General features: G+C 28.2%; 1 protein-coding gene across 3 annotated transcripts in view; it reads right to left on the reverse strand.

Moving 5' to 3' along the window:
* Positions 1-2,111: 2,111 nt before the first annotated feature.
* LOC118198019 (syntaxin-1A-like) overlaps positions 2,112-21,980 on the reverse strand; it is a 380,391-nt gene continuing 360,522 nt past the window's right edge. For 2 of the 3 annotated variants that reach the window (XM_085816453.1, XM_085816458.1), the window contains one exon: positions 2,112-19,193. In XM_085816453.1, coding sequence (XP_085672579.1) covers positions 19,110-19,193 — 84 coding nt within the window. In that variant the 3' untranslated portion in view covers positions 2,112-19,109. The remainder of the gene's footprint in view (positions 19,194-21,980) is intronic. The other variant, XM_085816457.1, reaches the window with a different exon arrangement.

Raw genomic sequence — 21,980 nt, forward strand, 5'->3', positions numbered from 1 at the left:
TCGCCAAGCCCGCACCGTCCCAATGGTTTTGTCAACAATTCAACGCACTACAGCCACGTGTATACCTCCTGTGGTACCATCCACTATCTCATGGTGCTTGTCTCTGAGGCGGGGTTACAGAGGCATTTAAGACGTTTGCCTTTGACCCCACAACATCGGTGGAGTCGTCTGGAGTGGTGTCGCAGCCGATCATCATAGCTGCCATCGTATAGTGTTTAGCAATAAATCCCGCTTCACTCTTGAAGCAGATGACCACAGTGTTCATGTCTGGAGAGGACGGATCCAGTGGCCCCAATCAGCCTTTGTTTTACAAAGGTATACAGCCATAACCCTTGGTGTGATGGTGTGGGGTGCTATTTCTTATGACAGCAGGTCATCTTTAGTCATCCTCTGTACATCTTTAACAGCTCAACAATATGTTGATACCATCCTGTGGCCAGTTGCATTACTCTTCATGGCATGTCATCCTGGGGCCATTTACCAACAAGACAATGCCAGACCACATACCGCTCGCATATCTCTGGACTGTCTCCGTGCAGTTGATAACTCTTCTTTGGCCAGCAAAGTCACCAGACCTTTCACCAATCAAGCATGTTTGGGACATGATTAGGCCACCAGATTCGGGCACCACAAGAATATCGCAGATTTGGAGCAACAATTGATGAATGCCTGGCAGAATGTGTTGTAGGATGACATTAGAAACCACTGCCACTCCTTGCCTCAACAAATTCAAGCATGCATTGATGCTAGGGGCGATTCGATTAACTACTAATTTGAACATTTAATGGGTGATTGTGAGCTGTGAACAGGTACTATGACCTTGATTTTTTAATCATTTTATTAGCTGTGTATGAGCTTATACATATATTCAATTTCACCAAAAACGACTTTCTTCATGGTGCTTCAATTATTTTTGCAAAAGAGTGTATAAACAAACCTTAGAATTTTATTTTCTAATATGTTCAGTCTGATAGCCCTTTTGTTGAACTATCGTATTATATCTTGCTTTCCAAAATAAGTTTTTTCTCAGAACATCAGAGTTGATTTTATTCCACTCCTCCTTCATAATCTTCTACAGTGCATCTAGTGTTTTGGTATACTACTAATAGAGGGCTTGTATTAAAAGTCCAAATGCACAGTAATCCACAGTAGACACATCAGAGGACTTGGGTGGGATGCATTTAAAGGAAGTAGCTTCAAATTCAGTTTCATTTCTCATTTTTTCAAAAAATAGAGCAGTAGATTTAGAGGTATGGCTTGGAGCCTTATCCTAATGAAACTTAACACAGTAAAGATTGTTTGGATAAAGAGATGGAATTTTTTTTTTAAAAAAAAGGTTTTAAAACATATTTTAGATAGTAATCCAAATTAATTTTGACATTTTTTTCAACAACCAGTTTTCCATTATAAAAGAATCCAGTAAACCATAAAACCTTTAGGAAAACTTTCCTTGTAAGTATGCTGAGAAACATGATTTGGCATTAGGCAATGAACATCATGTTTTTTGTTTTGTTTTGATTAGCTTTAAATTAGATTTATAGTTTTGTTCACAGTTCCTACAGAGATATTTAAAGATTTTGCAACAGCTCTTTGGGGGCCTGGATTTTCCTTTAAAGCGTGAGATGCGACTTCAGACCTGTACTTACCTTTTTTGGGTATGAATTTTTTGCCTTTTTCCCAGTCTGATGTAAATTTTGACATTTCTTTCCTTTCATATTAATTATGTCACTTATTTTACGTGTAGAAATATTAAAACCATACTTTTCACATCTTTTTCAAATAATTGAATAAGAGTATTTGGGCAGTGCAAAAATATAGCCTTCCATCCTATTTTTCTGCGACATTTTAAAGAAAATATTTTTGATGCTGCAGAGGATAATTTGATGCCTGTCACATTTGTATTTTAAAATTAATATTTAAATTCATGGAGAAAATCAAAATCATTACAAAAATGTGCGAGTACCCTCTGTATGTGGCATATGGATTTTATGCATGAAATATTTGTTTTTGTTTCATGAATTTGAGTTAATTATATTAAATAAAATAATACAATAAAAATCTAATCATTATTAGAAAGACATGGAAAAAAAAATGGACCTAAATGCATTCAGTCATCCCTAAACATGTTTATTGCTCATTCCATCAAGAAAGACCAGTCTATGACAAAAATTTGTAGATTTCTAAATTTATATGAGAGAACAACAAAACTTGCAAGTTTTAAGAATTATCTAGCATGAAAAAAGTACAGGAAGTATAGAACTAAATTCTTGGCAATAAGCTATCTTATAGAACAGCTGTTACATAGATTTGTTAAACTGTGAGATCATTGATCTCAATCTTTGTTGCAAAAAAGGTATATGAATCCAGCAATTCATTTTTAGTTTTTCCATTTGGCATTCTATTATGAAATCAATCTCTCTTACAACAAAATGTGCTGAAACTTGACTTAATTTACAGTTTTAAATATTCTCTATTGGAAAAAAATTAAAAGTACAAAATGTGAAGGACTATAATAATTCACATAGTGAAATATTGTTACATATATGTTATCATGAAGCGTTTTTACAACTTTTTTTTTCAATATATTCAATGCTTTTAAAACATCAAATTGAAATTAGTATATATAATAGATTAGCACTTAGTTTAAGGCAACTTACAGGGCTTTCTTTAAGAAACTTTTTCTGTAGATGAGACTATAAAATCATAATTTGATTTACAGAATACCCTTATCATGTCTCTAAGCCTTTTAATTCATTGTGACTTCATACATTTAAGTATAGTACACAATAATGACTTCAGTATTCATGAAGAGAGTTAAATAGAATTATCTCAGTACATGATTTTACTTTAAAATGCATTGACAATTCCAACTAAGATGTGGCAATGAAACATACAAAAAAGATTTTTTGACCTTTTAAATTATTTAACTATATCTTGCATCTCTTATAATTAAAAGAGAGTGATGAACTTATTTTATCTTAGTTAGGAAGGCACCTTTTTTTTTTAATTTCAAAATTTTGTTCAAAGTTTATACAATTTTACAGAAATTTAAATTTCTAATGCTAAGAAAATATTAATTTTTTATTACATTGACTATGTAAAATATGCAATACATAAATATAGTTTAATTCCTAAAGAGTTAAATTGATAAGGCTCTTCTTTTTTCAATTTACTAATTATATATTATTTTAAAATGTTTATCATTAAGTGATTTAAATTACTCAGGCAACAAATAATTCCTTAAAATTATTTCTAATAATGGAAGGAACTAATGAGTTAAATCATTTCTAGATATAGTTATCATTCCAATAACTTGATTTGCATGAATATAATTTGGATGCATTAACTTTTTTTTGTACATAATTTCCAAAATTGGCAGTAACAGAAAACTTTTCAATGCCAAGTCATTAATTTGCTACATAATATTGAACAAGGGGGGGAGGGGAAAGGTTTAGAAACTTTATGTGAAGTCAAGTTTCACCACTCATTATGATAATTGTCACAGGTATTCAAAGCATTCTGTTGTAGGAAACAATTGCACTAATAAATTTTAAGCCGTGAAATGGTGACAAGTGACAAATTACATTAATGACATGTAAGATAATTTAATAAATAATCAGTAGTATGTGTAAATGACTCTTACAAGAGTAAAATATATAATGATGATGTTTTTACAACATGAAAAATATAAATTAAATATACAGAAATATTATGAAATAATAAACAAAACAGTATGAGCCTTAGCAACACAATTAAAATCTTATGCAGGTTTGCCAAAACTTCACTCATAGGAGTATCTAAATTAAATAGTAGGAATTCTCACGATTAGTAATCAAGAATAACATATTCAGTGAAATAATGCAGTAAAAAATTTCAACAATCATTGAAATGCTACATCACACATAAGTCAATAAAATTTTATAGATAAACACTTCTGAAAAATGTATTTATTGTTATTTACAATTTAAGTGCAAATTATGAATTTTTAAAATTTATAATAAACCTTTTATGAATGCCAGATACAAATTAGTTAAATATATTTTGATATAGTACTGTTTAAATATACATAAGTGTTTCTATTATGAACTGTTTTGGTTTTCAGTATTAAATTTCTTATAAGTAAAAATAAGCTGAAAGGCCACTTAAATTTTTTTTTATAAATATACATTAAAAAGAAATAATGTATTGAGACAAACAATGAAGATTTATTAAAGGTTCAATTTCAGTTATAAATGCAATAATTTAAATGACATTCTTTAAAATTGAAGTAAGCTACTTAAAACGTAAACTTTATTTTGCACTTTAAACTATATACCATGCATTTATAATGCAAAAGTCTGGTCATAATATATTTTTTGAACTTTTATTCTGTGTTCTTTCAGAATCACTTAATAGTACAGTAAAGACATTCAGTCCTTAAAATGGGTGAAATATAAAAGGTTTTATATATACATTAAATATATATATATATATATGTTTCAAGTTTAAAATGATTAAACTTACATTAATGCCAATTTCATGCATTAAAAGTGAATATATAAAATATTCTTCCCTATTTACGTCAAAGAAGTATATTCAAATGGAAGGGGGGAGGAAAACTCTAAAAAAGTTAACAAATTTCAAATGTAGAGGAGAAACTGAGAAAAGAAGGGGAAAAAATATATCAGTTCGCTGAAAGTTTAGATTTAAAATTATTTACAATTTCTATATTTCTGAATTTTTGTTTTCTTGATAGCATATCAGTACACACATTTCGATTCATTTCAGACAAAACTGTATTATTTCATAATTCTTTAAATATTCTAACAAAGCCTTAGTTTTTCTTTCATCTATATTTTACATAAGTAAACCAGAAACATTATTCATAAAAAAAAAAAAAAAAAAAAAAAAAAAAAAAAAAAAAAACCTATCTGTATTTGTACAGTTTTAATTCTTTTCCTTTAATTTCATTTTCAAAGAATAGCAGGTAATTTAAATTTTAATTAAACTAACAGATTATGTATTATATATTTATGTTGATAACTGGAACTATTACAAATAAATAAGTTAATAATTACATTTACAAATTTTAATATAAGTGCTTTTTTTCATTTCTTAGACACACTTTCTAACATGAAAAAAATTACAGTAATAAAATACATGTTAATAATTTCTTATGCACTCCAAGGCATAAAACTTTCTATTTGGCAGGCCTGCATAATATTAATTGCCAAAGCAATGAGCCAATGTAAAAACATTAATTCATATTTTGTATTTACAATAAGAGTGATACTATATACATATACATAATAAATTCATAAAATCATATACACTGATTAGAAATTATAATAAATTCTACATAATCCATTCTTAAAATGCATAAATTGAGGAACAAATATTCTGAAGAGAAATTTACTCTATCATTTAGTGTATTAAAGGAATTATCATTCTGTACACAAGATTTAAGTGGAGTCCCAACTTGAACCACATGTTACAGTCACACAGATAAGGCACAATAACTTACAGAAGTCTATAAGAATTAAAAAATTAAATGCATTTCTATCTGATAAAAATGGGAAAAGTAAACATAATGATGCACTGAATTTATTAGAATATAATAGTAAAATTTCAATAAAACTACAATTTTTGCATGTTGAATAAAGAGAATGTCATCTATTAAGCTTGTAGGAGAGCTACAGTGTGAAAGTAACATGTGTAACTTCAACACATTATGAGGAGAAAACTTCCAGCCTTAATTAGAAATATATATACAGCCCATAACATTATTTGTTCATATTAGAGAGGTATTATTTTTCATCTGATCATTCTACTGCCCTATACTTACTTCTAATTAAGAATTTGATTATTTATATGCAATTTGATTATTTATTGTACCTGTACAAACATACATTGAACATGCATAATTTTTTATCCAATCACAAATACTAGGAAAAAATTCAAAGACAATATGTTTACTGAAAATGCAAGAATGAATTTTAGTAGTTTTTAATTGGTGTGACAAGATGTTAATCACACTATAACGTCATATGCAGAATTAACTCTTAGGCAAATAAGATACTTCGGGTTTAGACAATGAATTAGGCACATGCAATCTTACATTAAATCTGATGCCAATAATAAAACAGTAATAGGGCTCTCTCTTGTTCATTAGAATATCAAATTTAATGTTGATTACAGTGTTTTCATAACTTTGTAAATACCAAACATTGTTGTCATCTATGCCTCCAAGCTAATTGTATCACCAGTTTTTTATAGCTCATACAGAAGACATAATGGACTGTTTTTACAATTGTTGTACTGCAATTGACATTACACTTTTCCTTTTAAACAATGTAACTTTAATGAATGATTATTTTATGCTATGAATCTTAATCTTGCATTCTTCATCATATAACTTCAGAAATGCTGAAAACAGCAAATGGTATTGAGTAATTACAGTAATAATTTATTTGATACTAAATTCACATATTAATTAATAAGGTATTTAATTTCATATAACAATTTTTAAAAACAAATCGATATGCCATATGGTTATGTGCAACTTTTAAATGAGATCAATTAATTATGCGCATTCAGTATAACTATCTATCATGTAATAACTGTAGAACTTAGTCAAATAACAAGTCAAGCCTTTATGCAGAAACATAGATGCTACTGAAAAATATAAGTGTCATAACTGTATCATTTAAAAGATTAATTACGAAAATCAGATTCTAAATAAATTTTGTTTATGTCAAGCTATTTATTTGATTGAAACAAATGTAATTCATTGATTAAAGGCAATGAAGGATATAATGCCACATTAAGGTACTTTTATTCCTGATATTTTAGATATAAGTTCACAACATTGCATTGTATGAACCAAAATTAAGCACTGGAATAGTTAATACTGTTTATATTAAATAATAGTACAAATTACTATATTAGTTACCTTTCACTGAAGAGCTAAAGAATTACAAAGTCATTTTATAGATAAGAAGAAAATGTTAGTAATATATTCTTATAATAATAAAGATATTAAGACACTAAAAAAATACAATAACTTATTTTATTACAGTTAGATATTAACACACAGTGTAGCTCTTCCACAAAAGGCAGTAAAATATCACCAGAAACAATACAAAGGCTACAAAATTATTTTCCTACCAAAATAATATGCGATTATAGATTAAAGTATCCCAAATTAATATAATTATTATAAAATATATTAGCCTGTTCCTAAAGAAAATGATTTAATGCCAAATAACTATTTTCCGCCTAATAAAATAATGAAAAAAGTGAATTAAATACCACAGGAAATATCTATGTACAATGCATATACTATTATAATTGGCATTCAAAAATGCTTTCATTTAAGGAAATTTATCAAAATAAAGCTACTGAATTTTCTGAACATTATGATATTGATATTCTACTATTTTAATACAGATTTTCCTCAACATTTTACAACACGTAGCTACCTAATTGTACAGAAGGGAACAGATGTTTCAACTGTAATTGCTATGGGTTGTTTTTATATTTCTAATAAAAGGTCTTAACACATTTCAGTAAATTTCAATGCATCTAACATATCATACCATATACTGCATTTTTTGCTGACATTTTGATTGGTAAAATTCTATATCTTTACAGAATTTCTACATATACTGACTTGTAAAACAGAAGAATTCACACAAGTTTTTATAAATACAAATTTCAGATCAAAAAAAGGGGAAGCACAGTGATGAAACATCTATGTCATTCCCAGACCAAGTCTTCTACAGTGTTGTCACCGAAGCAGCCCTCTCATAATAACTATGCCCGAGTATTTACAATATTATTTACACTGAACGTTGGAATGATTTGGTGGAATGACAACACCAGAAAGTGAAAAGGACAGTAGTTCAGTGGGACCTTTTACTTTTCTATGCTACAAGTTTGAAGTGGCCACTAAAACGACAACAAGATTTTCAAAAAGAACAATGTTCCAAGATGAACATCACTGCTTTTATGTTAGACAGAAATAGAATTTCTGTATGGCAGTGGCTTGCAGTCATGCCGTAATATATATGTATACATATAAATATTAAACTATGCAGAATTTAACACTAGGCATTGTTTTAAAAATGTGCAGAAAGACATACATTTTTTGAAGGAAAAAACTATAATTATATCCAAAGATAGAAAGATAAATGGTACAACTTTTTTGAAGTCATAAGTTTAAACTCCACACAAGATCACAAATACCTGCAAAATTTGTTTAAACAAGAGTGCAGTTTTCTTATATTCAATTAAATGATATTTTATTCATTTTTTCAAACAGAATAAGCCCTATTTCAAATTAAAATGTAACAAGTCTTCTGAAAATGTATCTAGGTACATATTATTATATATTTTACATTAAGAGCAGGTGACAATATAACCCCCCAAAATGTAAGCTGCTCTGATTCAGATTTATGTAATTATTATTCTAATACATGTTTTATAACAAAAATTTCAGATTATAGATTGTCAGGTTAAATAGTTTCATTAATAAATATTTATACATAAATAAATGAAGGCTTCTGTAACTGCGAATAAAAATCAATATAAGCAAGTAGGTGGACATTTATATTTGCAGTGGCTCACCAAAGATTTAAACCCAAAATTTATGACAGTGCTTAATTTAACGGTAATTTATCTTCCTAACATCAGAATTTTTCGAGTATGGGCATGTTAACAATATTTGAAAGGGAGAAAATATTTCAACAATTTCGTAAAATAACATCATACATTTGAAATATTAATTTAATCTGCAATGTAAAGTATCAACTGAAGGCATATTTCTGCATAAATTCTATATGTACCACTCAGTCTACAGAATCTAGATAAATTTCTCCTCCTTTAAAAGCAACATAAGCAATTATTTCAAAGGACACATTTTGATAAGTCAGTTTCAAATTTCTACTTTCTTTTCTTCTTTCTTTCTTTTTTCTTTTTTTTAATATGTACATTTTGAATAGATATGCTTTTATATATTTATGTATTACTAAACAAAACCACCTGAATAACTAATACTGGTGTACCCCCAAATTCAAGTAGAATATATTCTTCTCCCCCCGAGGGGTTTAGTGGGGTACCATCATTTTTAAATAAATCAAATTAAAAAATTATGAAACTTGCATTAAAAAAAACTTCATTTAAAAGCAGCACTTTCTCAGAGCTTGCTGATTGCTGAGCTCTTTGGTTGGTAGAGGGAAGAAAAATTAACAAACTACATAATTTTTAATGCTTTTCTAATGTTATATATGCACAGAAGTTGTTGAATTTAAAGGACATAAGAATCATTTTACAGTAATCCTTGATGATAAAATAAATAAAAATAATAATTTTTCAACATTTAAACCCAATATACCTAGAAGGGTTTTTTGAGATAAAATTTCATTTGATGTGCTTTATTACTAGCATATTATTCATAACTAAATTTGATCACAAAAAAATCTATTCTTTTTTTAACACCAAACACATAAAAAATATAAAAAAAGAAGTGTTTAATTTGTTTGACATAAATCATACCCCCAGCCTAATAAAATTACATAATATTTATTGTCTGTTCTTTTTTAGTCTACACGTTTTTAAAAGACCTGTGTTTAAGGGAGGTGAAGAATTTCTCTACAATATTTAGATAGCAAATATTTGACATGATGAACAAGGATGGGAAATTTCACTTTTTATAAACAGATAAGGCCTTGACATTTTTAAGGGGATTCTAAACTAAGCAAAGAGTTCAATAACCATTTTCTATTTTTTTAATAATCTTACAAAATAGAAAAATAATAGATTATTGGTAGCCCAAAAGAGAATACGTTCCATTTTATGTTTAACAGGTCTAATTTCGAAGAAAGTAATTTAAAAAATAAGAATATTTTACAAGATCACATTTGGCATTATAAATTACAGTTCATAAAATTTAATCACGAAATCTTTTTCTCCATTACAAATTCTGTTTGCTTCATTCGTAGTATATTATGAAAAACAATTGTGAAATATATATGTACAAATTAATTTTATTCCTACTTCTGTTTACAGCATAATTAAATAATTTGTAGCAAAAATAGACAAGTATTACGTATATAATAAAGAAATAAATTGCATCTTTTTTTTCTTTTAAGCACTATTAACATTTTTGAATAAAATAAAGTAAGCTATATAAATTTAAATTATTAAAGGAATACACCAGTCATATTTTGGAATACATATATACTTAAGATCTAACCAAAAACATCAAAGTCAAGAAAACATAGGACACAGCGTGCAAAAACACTTAACTATTGACATATCTTCTATAAAGATTTATTATGATCCATTTTTCTAGTTGAAGATTCATTAGCAGTAAAAGCTATTTTCCAATAATTTCCTTAATCAGAAATGCACAAGGGAGAATATGTTAGCCTAAACATACATTAAGTGGCACTGCAAAGATGGAGATGAGAAAAGTTTGTAAATATTTGAACATGAAATAAATTAACTTAATATTAAGCCAAAAACTAAGGTAGTACTACCCCACATAACTCCCTCAGATGGAAATACAATAAACAGAATGTTTTTTACATCACAATGAATAATATTTATTGTAGGGTATTTCAGTTAAAATTGTAGATGGAAATTCTAGGAAATAAGAACATTTATTTTGGGCCTGAGCTGTGGAATAATGGTTCTTAACCTTCAAATACTATTTGAATAATAATAATGTTCCCTCCTCAAAACACTTTAAAAATTAATTTGACACTCAGCATTACAGCAAAAGTTAACCATCTACATTGAATTATGTAAAAAAGGTTAAAACATTATATGCTGTTTTACTCTTTGCACTTGTCGACTTGTGGCTTAGTTTTCTATTTTGGCGTTTTTAGTTTTCAAGGATTTCTAAAGTGATGGAAAAATTTGGTTAAGCTAACAAGTTACCACAGTACTTAGCAGAACATATGATTTTATATACCAATAATCAAAATGAATTAAATTCTTATTCTATGCAAAATAAACTGATTATATTTTTTGTATTTAAAAACTTAATGATATTTATTTATGAGAAAACTTGGAATCTGAACACTATCTCAGAAAACAAACTTAAATATTTTCTATTTGATATTTTATTTTTGATCTTTAGCTCAGAATATAATCTATTGATATTTTCATAAAGTTAAATATAACATTCTTTGTGTTTAAACTTTGATTTTTACAGAATATAGAAACATTATAGGAAGCTGATTTTCTTTAAATTTCTTTATAGCTGAAGTTAACACTGGAGATTTAGTTATGACATAATTTTAATTCATATTCTGGCATACTGGAAACTTTAAACATTATTTAGTAACATGAAGTAAAATCAGATACCTATTTTAGACTTCTTTACTCAAAAACATTTATTTTTAATCTATCGTATTTTAAGTAAAATTTTTCTCAGATGTTACTTATATTTCTATGCACAGATTTTATGCAAAAACTATCCCATTAAAAATACTTACGGGTTCATGAAATTTGGAATGCAAATAAATCCAATCACAAATAAAGACATAAAAGTAACATAATTTTAAACAAATGTGATCAACAAAAGTTAATACCAAACAAAGGGATTCTGATTGAGTTATTTCTTTCTCATAAAAGATATGAAAATTGATTATTTTCTCATAAAAGATATGAAAAAATGATTATGCCCTTATATTAATTAGTATATATACTAATTAATATAAGGGCCAAATATCTTGTACGCACAATGTATGAACAAATGTCTGTTGTGAGAATTATAAGCAGAGCTGGATTTATCATTAAGCAAAATAAGTACCATTAAGCATGCTTAGGACGGTGGCACCACAGAAATTTTTCATTTCTGATTTTACCATGGAAGGTATGGTACAGCTAAACCAAGACCAAAAGAAAAGAACTGGGAAAAATAACAGGCATTATACTGTAAATGTATGTGGAGGGGGGGGGGAACCAAAATCTTTTCGTGCTTAGTCTCAGACAGTCTTTATCCGGCTGCGATCACAAGTGTATAAGCATTTAACAGACCCTTCAGTCAACTGAAGTAGCAATGCATAATTTTCTCTGAAGTGAGAGGAAAGCACCAGAGAGAAACAGATTTGCAATTTCACCAAACAAGATCGGATGGGTTTAATTTTTTGAAATTCATATTGTTCAAATGAAACTTTTTGTCATGTTATTATTTTAATATATATTAAAATTTATAATGAAAATAGAATTTTTTGTTTCTCATTATTATCTATTATCCTCTGTTAGCAAACAGCATGTTATCTTTGAATAATAAATTTGTTAAAATATTCTATAGACAGAAAATTCATTTATTATAAATTATGGAAAATTTAACTGATTTCTGAATTCAGAATACCAGCACAAAAGATTAAGAACCATTATCTTTCTATAATAAAAGAGAATGAAATAAATCTGTAATTCAACAAAACAGACATGCTAGGATGAGAATTCATGAAACTTGCTTATACAACTGGTACATCATGCATGCGTTAAAACATCAAAAGGTCATAAGGAAAGACAGAGATGGTAGGAAGATTATTGCTATATAATGTAAGGCAAGATGATGACCAGATATTTCATATCTTTAAGTATTAAACCCGATAATACATATTCTGTGGAACAATGAAATTTGTTTTTAATTGACAGGTTCTAAATATCGCTAAATGGTGATGAAATGATGATCAATATGAGATCATCAACTTCACACATACAAAGTATTTATTATTCATGAGATACATAAAAAAAACAAAAGCCACAAATTCCACATGATACACTCTTGTTCTAGGACAAGCACTTATTACAGTATAATTACATTTTACATAGTATAAAATACATAATAAAGTACAAAGATTGTTACTTAGCTCAGCATATGGTTTTACAATAAATTAACATACATACAGAGGAGGACAAATTCATTCCAGACAAAGTAAATGTGAATCACGATAATATTAATCACAAGATGAAATTAAAATTTCAACAATTGCATCAATATACCATGGACAAAAAAATTTCAAAAGATACTGTATTTGTTTTAAAATCTACCTCCAAAAAAAGAAGTTAAAAATATTGTGTGCGTTCTTTCACTTAAGACACAAATCACCATTTTGCTTACTAGAAGCCGCAGATTTCTTTCCATACTGCAATTTTCTATCTATTCATACATATTACAGCATGCTTGCAAAGCTACACCACAAATTACAGTATATAATTTGTTATCCAACATTCAGTTTGAAAGCCAATTATTCAAAGAGTGTAATATAAAGAAGATCTACTTTAAACACTACACGTATAAATATGTACATAGCCAACAGGTACATATGGCTACATCACAGAGTCTGCCAGGCTTATAAACATTTACTATTACAGTCATAAATATAATGACTTATGTACCATTAAATTATGATCGAGATGTTAAATTTTGTAATTTTGAAACAAATACATGCCTATATCACACTGAAATGCCTGTGATAAAATATTACTTGTTTATACATGCACTTATATATGCATATATAAACAAATACAAATGCATTAAAAGAACTAACAAAAAATCAAATTTATAAAAATTTCACAATAGCTACTCTATACGAGTTGGAATTTCAAACATTACTAAATAAAAAAGTGTATTCAATCAAGACAACATTGATTTGTAAAAGCAAATTATACTTCCTTCTTTAGAACACTTCAAAAAGTTTTTTTTTATAAAAGTTTCCAATGTCTAATTACAATTAAACAAAATAAGTGTGTTAAAGAAAATACATACACTGATACGTCAGTTTTCTAAATGAAATGGTTAAACTATACATATTTCACGAGTACTTTCATAATATTTTATCAGCCAATTATAATCTGAATCACAATTTGTATATCCAAAATAATTGACATTTCAACACTTTTTTTTAAATCATTCACATCTGAAATCACAAGAAATGGGAACACATTGTTAAGATTTCATACTGTATTAACAATTATAAAATTTAACTAATAAATAAATTTCATTTACTCCAGGCCTTAAGGTGTCACACTCTAGAACATTTTTCCTAAACTTAAGATTTACAATACATACATTCAGAAATGTGGGATAGCACTACCTGTTAGTAATGGCACCTTTAGTGAACTAAGTTATTTTTCTTGACAACCAACAATTTGGGAAGAAAAAAGATTTGAAATTCACTTCCCTCAGTGTAAGGTTGTAGAATGAGTAAAATGTGTAAGAGGTGCAGCAAGCTGTAGAATTACATTCCCAGAGAACCAGCCAAGGCGGACACAAGTATCACCACCAAGATGATCACACAGATCATGATCATGATCTTCTTCTGCAGAAGGGAGAAGAAAATAGAATTAGCAAGAAAGGAAAAGTAGTAATAGCAGTTAGTCACAGTTACAATACATTGTATCAACAAAATGATGTATACAATTTCACAATAAAATGCAATGAACCTACAAGACCTTTTTTTTTTCCCTTTCCTTTCACAGGAAAGTGGTAATTGTCAAAGTTTGACCCTTAGACTACTTTCAGACTGTGATGAGTAGCAGGGCATGTAGAATCCAATGAACAGAAATGATGTCTCTGTCATGGTTTTAGTTATTAATCAAAAAAAAAAAAAAAAAAAAAAAAAAAAAGAGAGAGAATCTTTTCTGCGGGCACAGGAAGTAAAAGACTAAAGTTACATCTGTTGATGGTATTTGAACATGCATTATTACAGCACTTAAACAGGTCATAAATGACATTCTGCAGGATATGTGGCAGGAAGTGGTGTATTGCTTGTGCATCATATGTGCAACTAATGGTGCACATATGAAGATATAATGATTGTGCTGTACAAAATTTGTACTGTATGTCTAACCTTGACAGACTCTTCACTGTACAGTTTTTCCCCACAAGCAACCCCAAATTGTATACATCATTTGCGAAAACCCTGTACATTGACAGGCAATGAATATTTTAAGGGAAAAAAAAGAATCAGTAAGATGGAAGGTGGGAAAGAAAAGGAAAGTCAATTCATTCAATTTAGTTGTTAACAGAATTAGCTTACATGGAACCACTCATAAGTGATAAAATATGACAGAAACTTTCCCTTGTAGGGAAGAAGTGGAACTCATAAAAACAAATTTTTTACTTCAGGATAAACACATAACATTTCTTCATAAGAGGACAATACCACAAAGAGACTAATTATAATTTATATAATTGCTAATATATATATATATATATATACAATATCTAAAGAATGCAGTTTGTTCAAAACAATTAGTTATTGCTTGTTTAAAATATTTTTAGCTAATTAGCTTACATTTTAATTTGAAAATTGTCATATACATTTTAGTCTTGCACAATCACATAAATTTTTGCAAAAAGAAATTTAATAAAGAAGTTGACAACTCCTGTCTTATGAGCATATTTTTTTAACATTCTGTAGCTACAACAGATTACCAAATCACAGCTACAGACCAGGGATAGATTATCAAAAAATTTTATCACTGAATATTATAATTAGGCAAAATTTAATTTAAACCAATGCTTACAGAAAAACTACATATTTCAAGAAACACCAGCAAAACCTTTAAAGATTTTTTTTTTCCTCCTAGAAATTTTTAAAAAAATTCTTGGATGTTTCTAACTTTAAATTTTAGATTGGTGTGCATTCCAGTTATGATCCTGTCACAGACCACTTCAAGAGCTCCAGAAACATCATTCTCTTCAAAACACTGCTACATCTCCAAGAGTCTCTTTGGTGAAACAAAACAATTAATTTTATTTCTGTTTACTGTTTTTCTCATTTCATGCCAAATAAAACACAGGTGAAATTCATCTTGCAAGTCTTGAGCATGTACAACAGGCAGTAATTCAAACAGCAAGTTAAGTAGAAGAGTAGAAGAAAAGTAATATTCCATTAAAGCTAAATGAAACTTTTATTACAGGAAAAACTCTTGAAAAGATATGTTCTTCAGGAAATACCACATAATGGCAATTTTCATTTAGCAACTACTTTCTTTTGTAGGAGAAGGGGAAGTATATATGAAAAACATGATTTCAAAACAAAGGAGATCCTGAGGTGAGATGTCGAGACTGCAGGTTTGCTTTTTAGTTATTATCTCCAAACTTTTTCCTTATGGATACCGCATTGAGAATTACACAAAGAGTGACAGCCACTTCAAACAGCTCAAAGCTGAGTGTGTTATGCTCTCAGATTACAGTGCAAATGAACTGGCTATCTTGCTTCTAGTTAAACCCTCACTGCTTGCTATTTGTGTCACCCTTTAACAGCAAATTCAAAATATTCAAGACTATGCTTAGCTAGCAATTCAGCTGCTTATTATTTTATTTAGGGATTATAATTTTTTTTTTTTTTTTTTTTTTTTTTTTTGCTTGATAGTGCAGAGGTCTGGTTATTAGATCATTTAATGGATTTTGGACTTCATACTGTATTTAAGTTTAAGATACTGGTAACATAGGTGGTTGCCTTAGAGAAGTCTTTACCTTAACATCTTGAATTTGAAAAATGTTAAACAAGAGACTAAAGGAATATTTTTCATAGTTAAAAGAGAAATTCAAATAATAAAAAATACTCACATATCTAAAATCAAGTAATGTTTTTCATATTTTTAATAATTATACATAATGCTCATTACAAAACTGAAAAATCTAATTTTATTTTATTTTATATAAATACAGATTATTTAATCATAGCAAAGCATTTAAAGGAATATCTGCCATCAAAATGGGGGCCACTGAACCACAATTTACAAAATTGTGTAACACATATTATTAAATGATGAATATGAAATCCTATCAAAGAATTCCTACATGGAGAATTTTCTAAAGTAAATTATATTCATATTATATAGAGAAACAATAACGGAAATATCCATGTGATTAACTCATTACATGCTACAGAAAGTTTAAGGAATACTTAGATATTATTTGCTATTCTTTTTCCTTTTTAGTGATCACGAATAACACCAACTCCCATTCAGACTATTATGTGCACAAATAAGTTCCTTTTGTGAGAATGAATTCTTCTTCTAAAAAAAAAAAAAAGACACAAATATGTGCTACTTATAAAGCATATCTTTGCTCCAGCTGCACAATTAGCTGAGCTGACATCATTGCTGGAAATAATCCAATGTTGAGTAGACATTCTTTCGATATTGTAAGACTTAATGGGAAAAACTGAATTTAATGAACACAGAAGCTTTTACAATGGCTATTAAAATTTTACGAATAGCTAATGAGAATTTTGCTTTGCCTTAAGGTTTTTCTCAATCAACATTTTAGGAAGTTATATTTTTGCAAGAAAAGTAACACAAAACTGAAAGTTAGATAAATTTTTAGATTGATAGGAAAAAAAAAATTACAATTAATTATGAAAGATTTGTGTTTTATTATTTATAGCTTAAAATATTTTATACGCTTGCACATTCAGAAAAGGAAACAAGAAAACAATTTTAGAAATTTTATTTAGAAATAGTTTATGTTTAATTTATTTTCTCTCTCCTTTCAGCATGCCTTCGTCATGTAACGGTAGCACACATGGCACATATTCAAGAAGTCCAGGTTCGAGTCCTAGCAAGAGCATTAATTTTTCACATTCCCTGCTTAAAAAAATAAACCTAATGACTCTACATGTTGACATCATAAAAATATTAAATGTCATTCAGTTTTGTATCGACAGGGCCGGATTTATGTACAAGCTATAGCTTAAGGTCCAAATTAAAATATGGTATAAATAGTATTAAAATATATTATAGACTTATCTATATCTCAATAGCTTAGGGCTTCTATATCTAAAATAACTCAGGGCTTTATCAAGTTTAAATCTGGCTCTGTGTATCGATATAATTTTACAAATGCTGCAGGTATGAAAAAATGAATATTCTGTTAAGAAATGAGGTACACAATTCTCTTTCAAAACATTTATCTCTAATCTTCTGTAATGGGAATGGGTATTATTAACAAAAGAAACAGCAGAAAAAATAAGTGACTTTTGTAGTTACTGTTTCTCTGGTGTAATGCAAATGAGAGAAGAGTTATGATAAAAGATTGTGATAACAACCAAAGAGTTAATATGTATTCAAAATATTTGAATTAAAAAAAAATGTTACACACAATAAAATGAGGTTTGTATTCAGAAATTTTTTGAATTGATAAAACTATGTTGCTGAAGGAACTGTTAAAACTATGAATAAATACAGAATTTCAAATGCTCAACAAAATATGAAGTTTTAGTTTTATAAAATGATATAAAACCAGAAGAAGCTGGATAAAATTATATACAAATTTCACTTAATGCTGCCTTTGGAAACTACCAAAGGGGGGGAAGTAATAGAACAAACAACAGACATAAAAGAGATCACTTTTACTAAGTTAAGTAGCTAATGCTCATATAAACATTTTATACAAGAAACTAGGAACACTTTTTATTGCCTCTATTGACATTGCAATGTGTTTATGATGACTATATTAGTGTACATATAAAGATATACAAGTATCTGAATCCAGGGAGTCTGAATTAGCAATGAAGTTTAAAAAGTCAAACACTTTCATACGTGTCGCACTCTGGACACTTAAATATTTCAATATAATTTAGATAAAAATGCTTAAAAAAAAAGTGACCAATAATGTACCCTTAAAAATGAAGAAATATGCAGCAGAATATACTGAAGATAAATGATTGATTATTCATGCTATATATTTTCAGATTTTACTAAATAAGGCACATAAAAATTTCTTAAAAACTAGTATATTAGTTGTTATAATAGATGTGTTCCCTTTCATAATTATTATACATATGAATTTTTCTTTGCTTCTCAGCATTATGACTTCATCATGGGACATAATTAAATAAAACATAAATAAATACACATATTTATGTTATACACATTGTGCATGAAAAGGATGACATTTTAAATCACAAAGGAATCATGATGTATTCACAATGGTAATAATTTATGATGCAATATGTATATAAATCAAAAATCATGAAAATAATACTTTGTATTTACAAAGATATCTGACTGTGTGGTTATGAATCTGCATAGTTAACACACTTAACACGTTCCAAAATATCCAGTGTAAAGAAGAAAACTTGATGTCTGCTGTTTCAAAAGCCACCACAAGCATAGACAATGAGGACTATCAAAATTATTAAGATGATTATACCTGCTATAATCAGGCAAATTTTCTTCTATAAAAGAATAAAAATAAAAATCAAAAAAACTTTCATAAACTGAAAAGTAATCAAAATAAACATAAAAACAAAATATTACAACATACCTCCTCATAAAAAAAATCATGCACAATATAAAAAGAAAATGTAGAACATAATACAGTCAAAAGTCGTTAATCCGGACTCATCGGGACTTCGGCGATTCCGGATTATCGATTTTTTCCGGATTATAGATCATCAGTTTAAATCTGGTAAAATGGCATGCAGAAATTATAAAATTAAAAATATGAAACCGTAATTTACGAAAGAAAGAACAATTATGATCTAAAGGATATCAAAATTTACCAAAAAAAAAAGCTTAATATTTATTTGTTTACTTTATTAAACATTTCTTTCAATGTAAGTTGTTTAAGTTGCTTCGTTTTTTATGTGATAATACATTCTCTTTAATTCTATAAACAGACATAATTTCTTGTTCAGTTACAAAGTTTCGCTGTTCAAATCCTATAATTGCTGTGTCGAGAATACCGACTAATTTGTCAATCGAAATTTTTTCGTTTTCAATAACCTCTATTACTTTCTTCGCTATCCGAAGCGAATTATAATGACAAGGCATTTGATTTAAATCATATCAAAGACACATCGAGATGAAATACTACATTGAGTAAGCAATTATAAGCCAAATAAAATAAAAACATCTGCTCTTAAGATAAGGATAGTGCTGGATCAACTTCCAATTCATTGCACACCGCCCGGTGTTAAAGATAAACAATGTTTAGATAAACAAACGTTAAAGTTTACATAAACAAACGTTAAAGTTTAGATAAACAAAGGATATGCCTTTATCCATTTTTTGCAGCAATTCTACTTTTTGTTTAATGGACTCCGAAAGATACTTTCGCTTTGTATATCCTTTACATATTAGTAAATATATATCGGAAATTCTATTTGACATAATCGAAAGTTCAAGCTTACTTTTATAAAATTGCTCTAACAGTCTGCAAAAAATAATAATCCGGATCCAATTCGAAGATTAAGGAACAACGCAATCTGCAACATTAACTGAAATAGATCATTAGATAATTTTAGCTTAGCTTATCCCGTCCGTTATACATTAAACGCGCATTCGTAAACGTATTTTGCGCACGCGCACACGCAAATTCGCAGCGGTAAAGATCTTACGCGCATGCGTCAAAGCGACGCATGCGCAGAAAGTTTGTAGCTTTGAGGTCCGGATTATAGATCATTCCGGATTATGGGTGTCCGAATTAACGACTTTTGACTGTATAATAAATAATAAAATAAACAGTTATTTTGCTATGGACCACAGCCAGAAATATGTATTTACTATTAATTATCATAAAAAATTCCAAGTTAATCAAATATTTTCTTGATTCAACAGGTGACAAGCTTTTGCGTTGCTTTAAATATGAACGTCAATATTCTGTTTCATAGATGAAAGCCAGTTTATTTCAATATGCAGTTTCCTTTAATTTAGAATTTTAAATAAATTCTATTAAATGAACTAATGCATGAAATAAAAACACTTTATTTGTATACAGTAAACACAGAAAATGTTTAAAATATAAAATAATTTTAAATTTATTAAAATGATCATATTTATACTTTAAATTTTGTGGTTTATAAAGTGTTTTTCAATTGCAATATGAATCCATAAAGTAATAATACAAATAATAAACAATTATTGCAGTTTCTATGCTATGACAATTTTGTCTTTTATATATATCATTTAAAACGTGAGATGAACTACACATCATTGGCACAGAGATTTGAAATCTCAAAGCTGCTTTAAAATATTACAATATGTCATGCATAAAAATATTAAAATCTTAGCATTATTCTAATAAGGAAAGCTTCACAATTAGTACCAATATTCTCTGTCACACATTAATTCAAAATAAGATGCAAATTATAATTTAATAATGATTCAATAATGATTCAAATGATTTTCATGCAAGTTATGAATTTTAGATTTTCATATTTTGCAGTTTTAAAAAAATCACATTTTACAAGTTTTTCTCTCTTTTATTAGAAATAACTTCAACACAGTCTCTAAAATTTTAGAACTATTATGTTATGTTAAATTAGGATATAAAGTATTCATCATCGCAGTTTTACAATTCTACAAAATTCGGTGTAGATGTTTTGGATCAAATGGCAAGAAAGTACTTCGTGAAAGCACCATCACGCCATTGTCCAGTACATGTATTCTACAATATTTTGGATTTAGCAGGCATAAATGCGTGGATTCTGTATAAGGAAGTTACAAAAGAAAATATCAGCAGAAGGGATTTTCTATTGCGTTTGGCAGAAGAACTAAGAGAAGAATATATATCTAGTAAAAACAAATTTGTTCTCTCTTCAAGTGGCTTTGTGGATGGACAAGATTCAATACACTCAAAAACAAAAAAAAAAAAAAAAAAAAAAAAAAAAAAAAAAAAAAAAAAGGAGGAAGAAATGTCAAGCAAGGAAATGCAATGGTAACAAAACTTCTAATATTTGCGACAACTGTAATAAATATGTATGTGGATATTGTACACAAAAAATCAGAAAGATAAGCATGTGTGCTAATTGCTGCGCTGACTAATATATTATCTGGAAATAAAATATTTCTATATATTTCTATTTCTATGTACAGTCAAAAGTCGTTAATCCGGACTCGGCGATTCCGGATTATCGATTTTTCCGGATTATAGATCATCAGTTTAAATCTGGTTAGATGGCATGCAGAAATTATAAAATTAAAAATATGAAACCGTAATTTATGAAATAAAGAGTGATTAT

The sequence above is a fragment of the Stegodyphus dumicola genome, chromosome 1 (genome assembly GCF_044657685.1).
Source record: "Stegodyphus dumicola isolate Sdum_Otavi_A_Nest chromosome 1, ASM4465768v1".
Taxonomy (NCBI): domain Eukaryota; kingdom Metazoa; phylum Arthropoda; class Arachnida; order Araneae; family Eresidae; genus Stegodyphus; species Stegodyphus dumicola.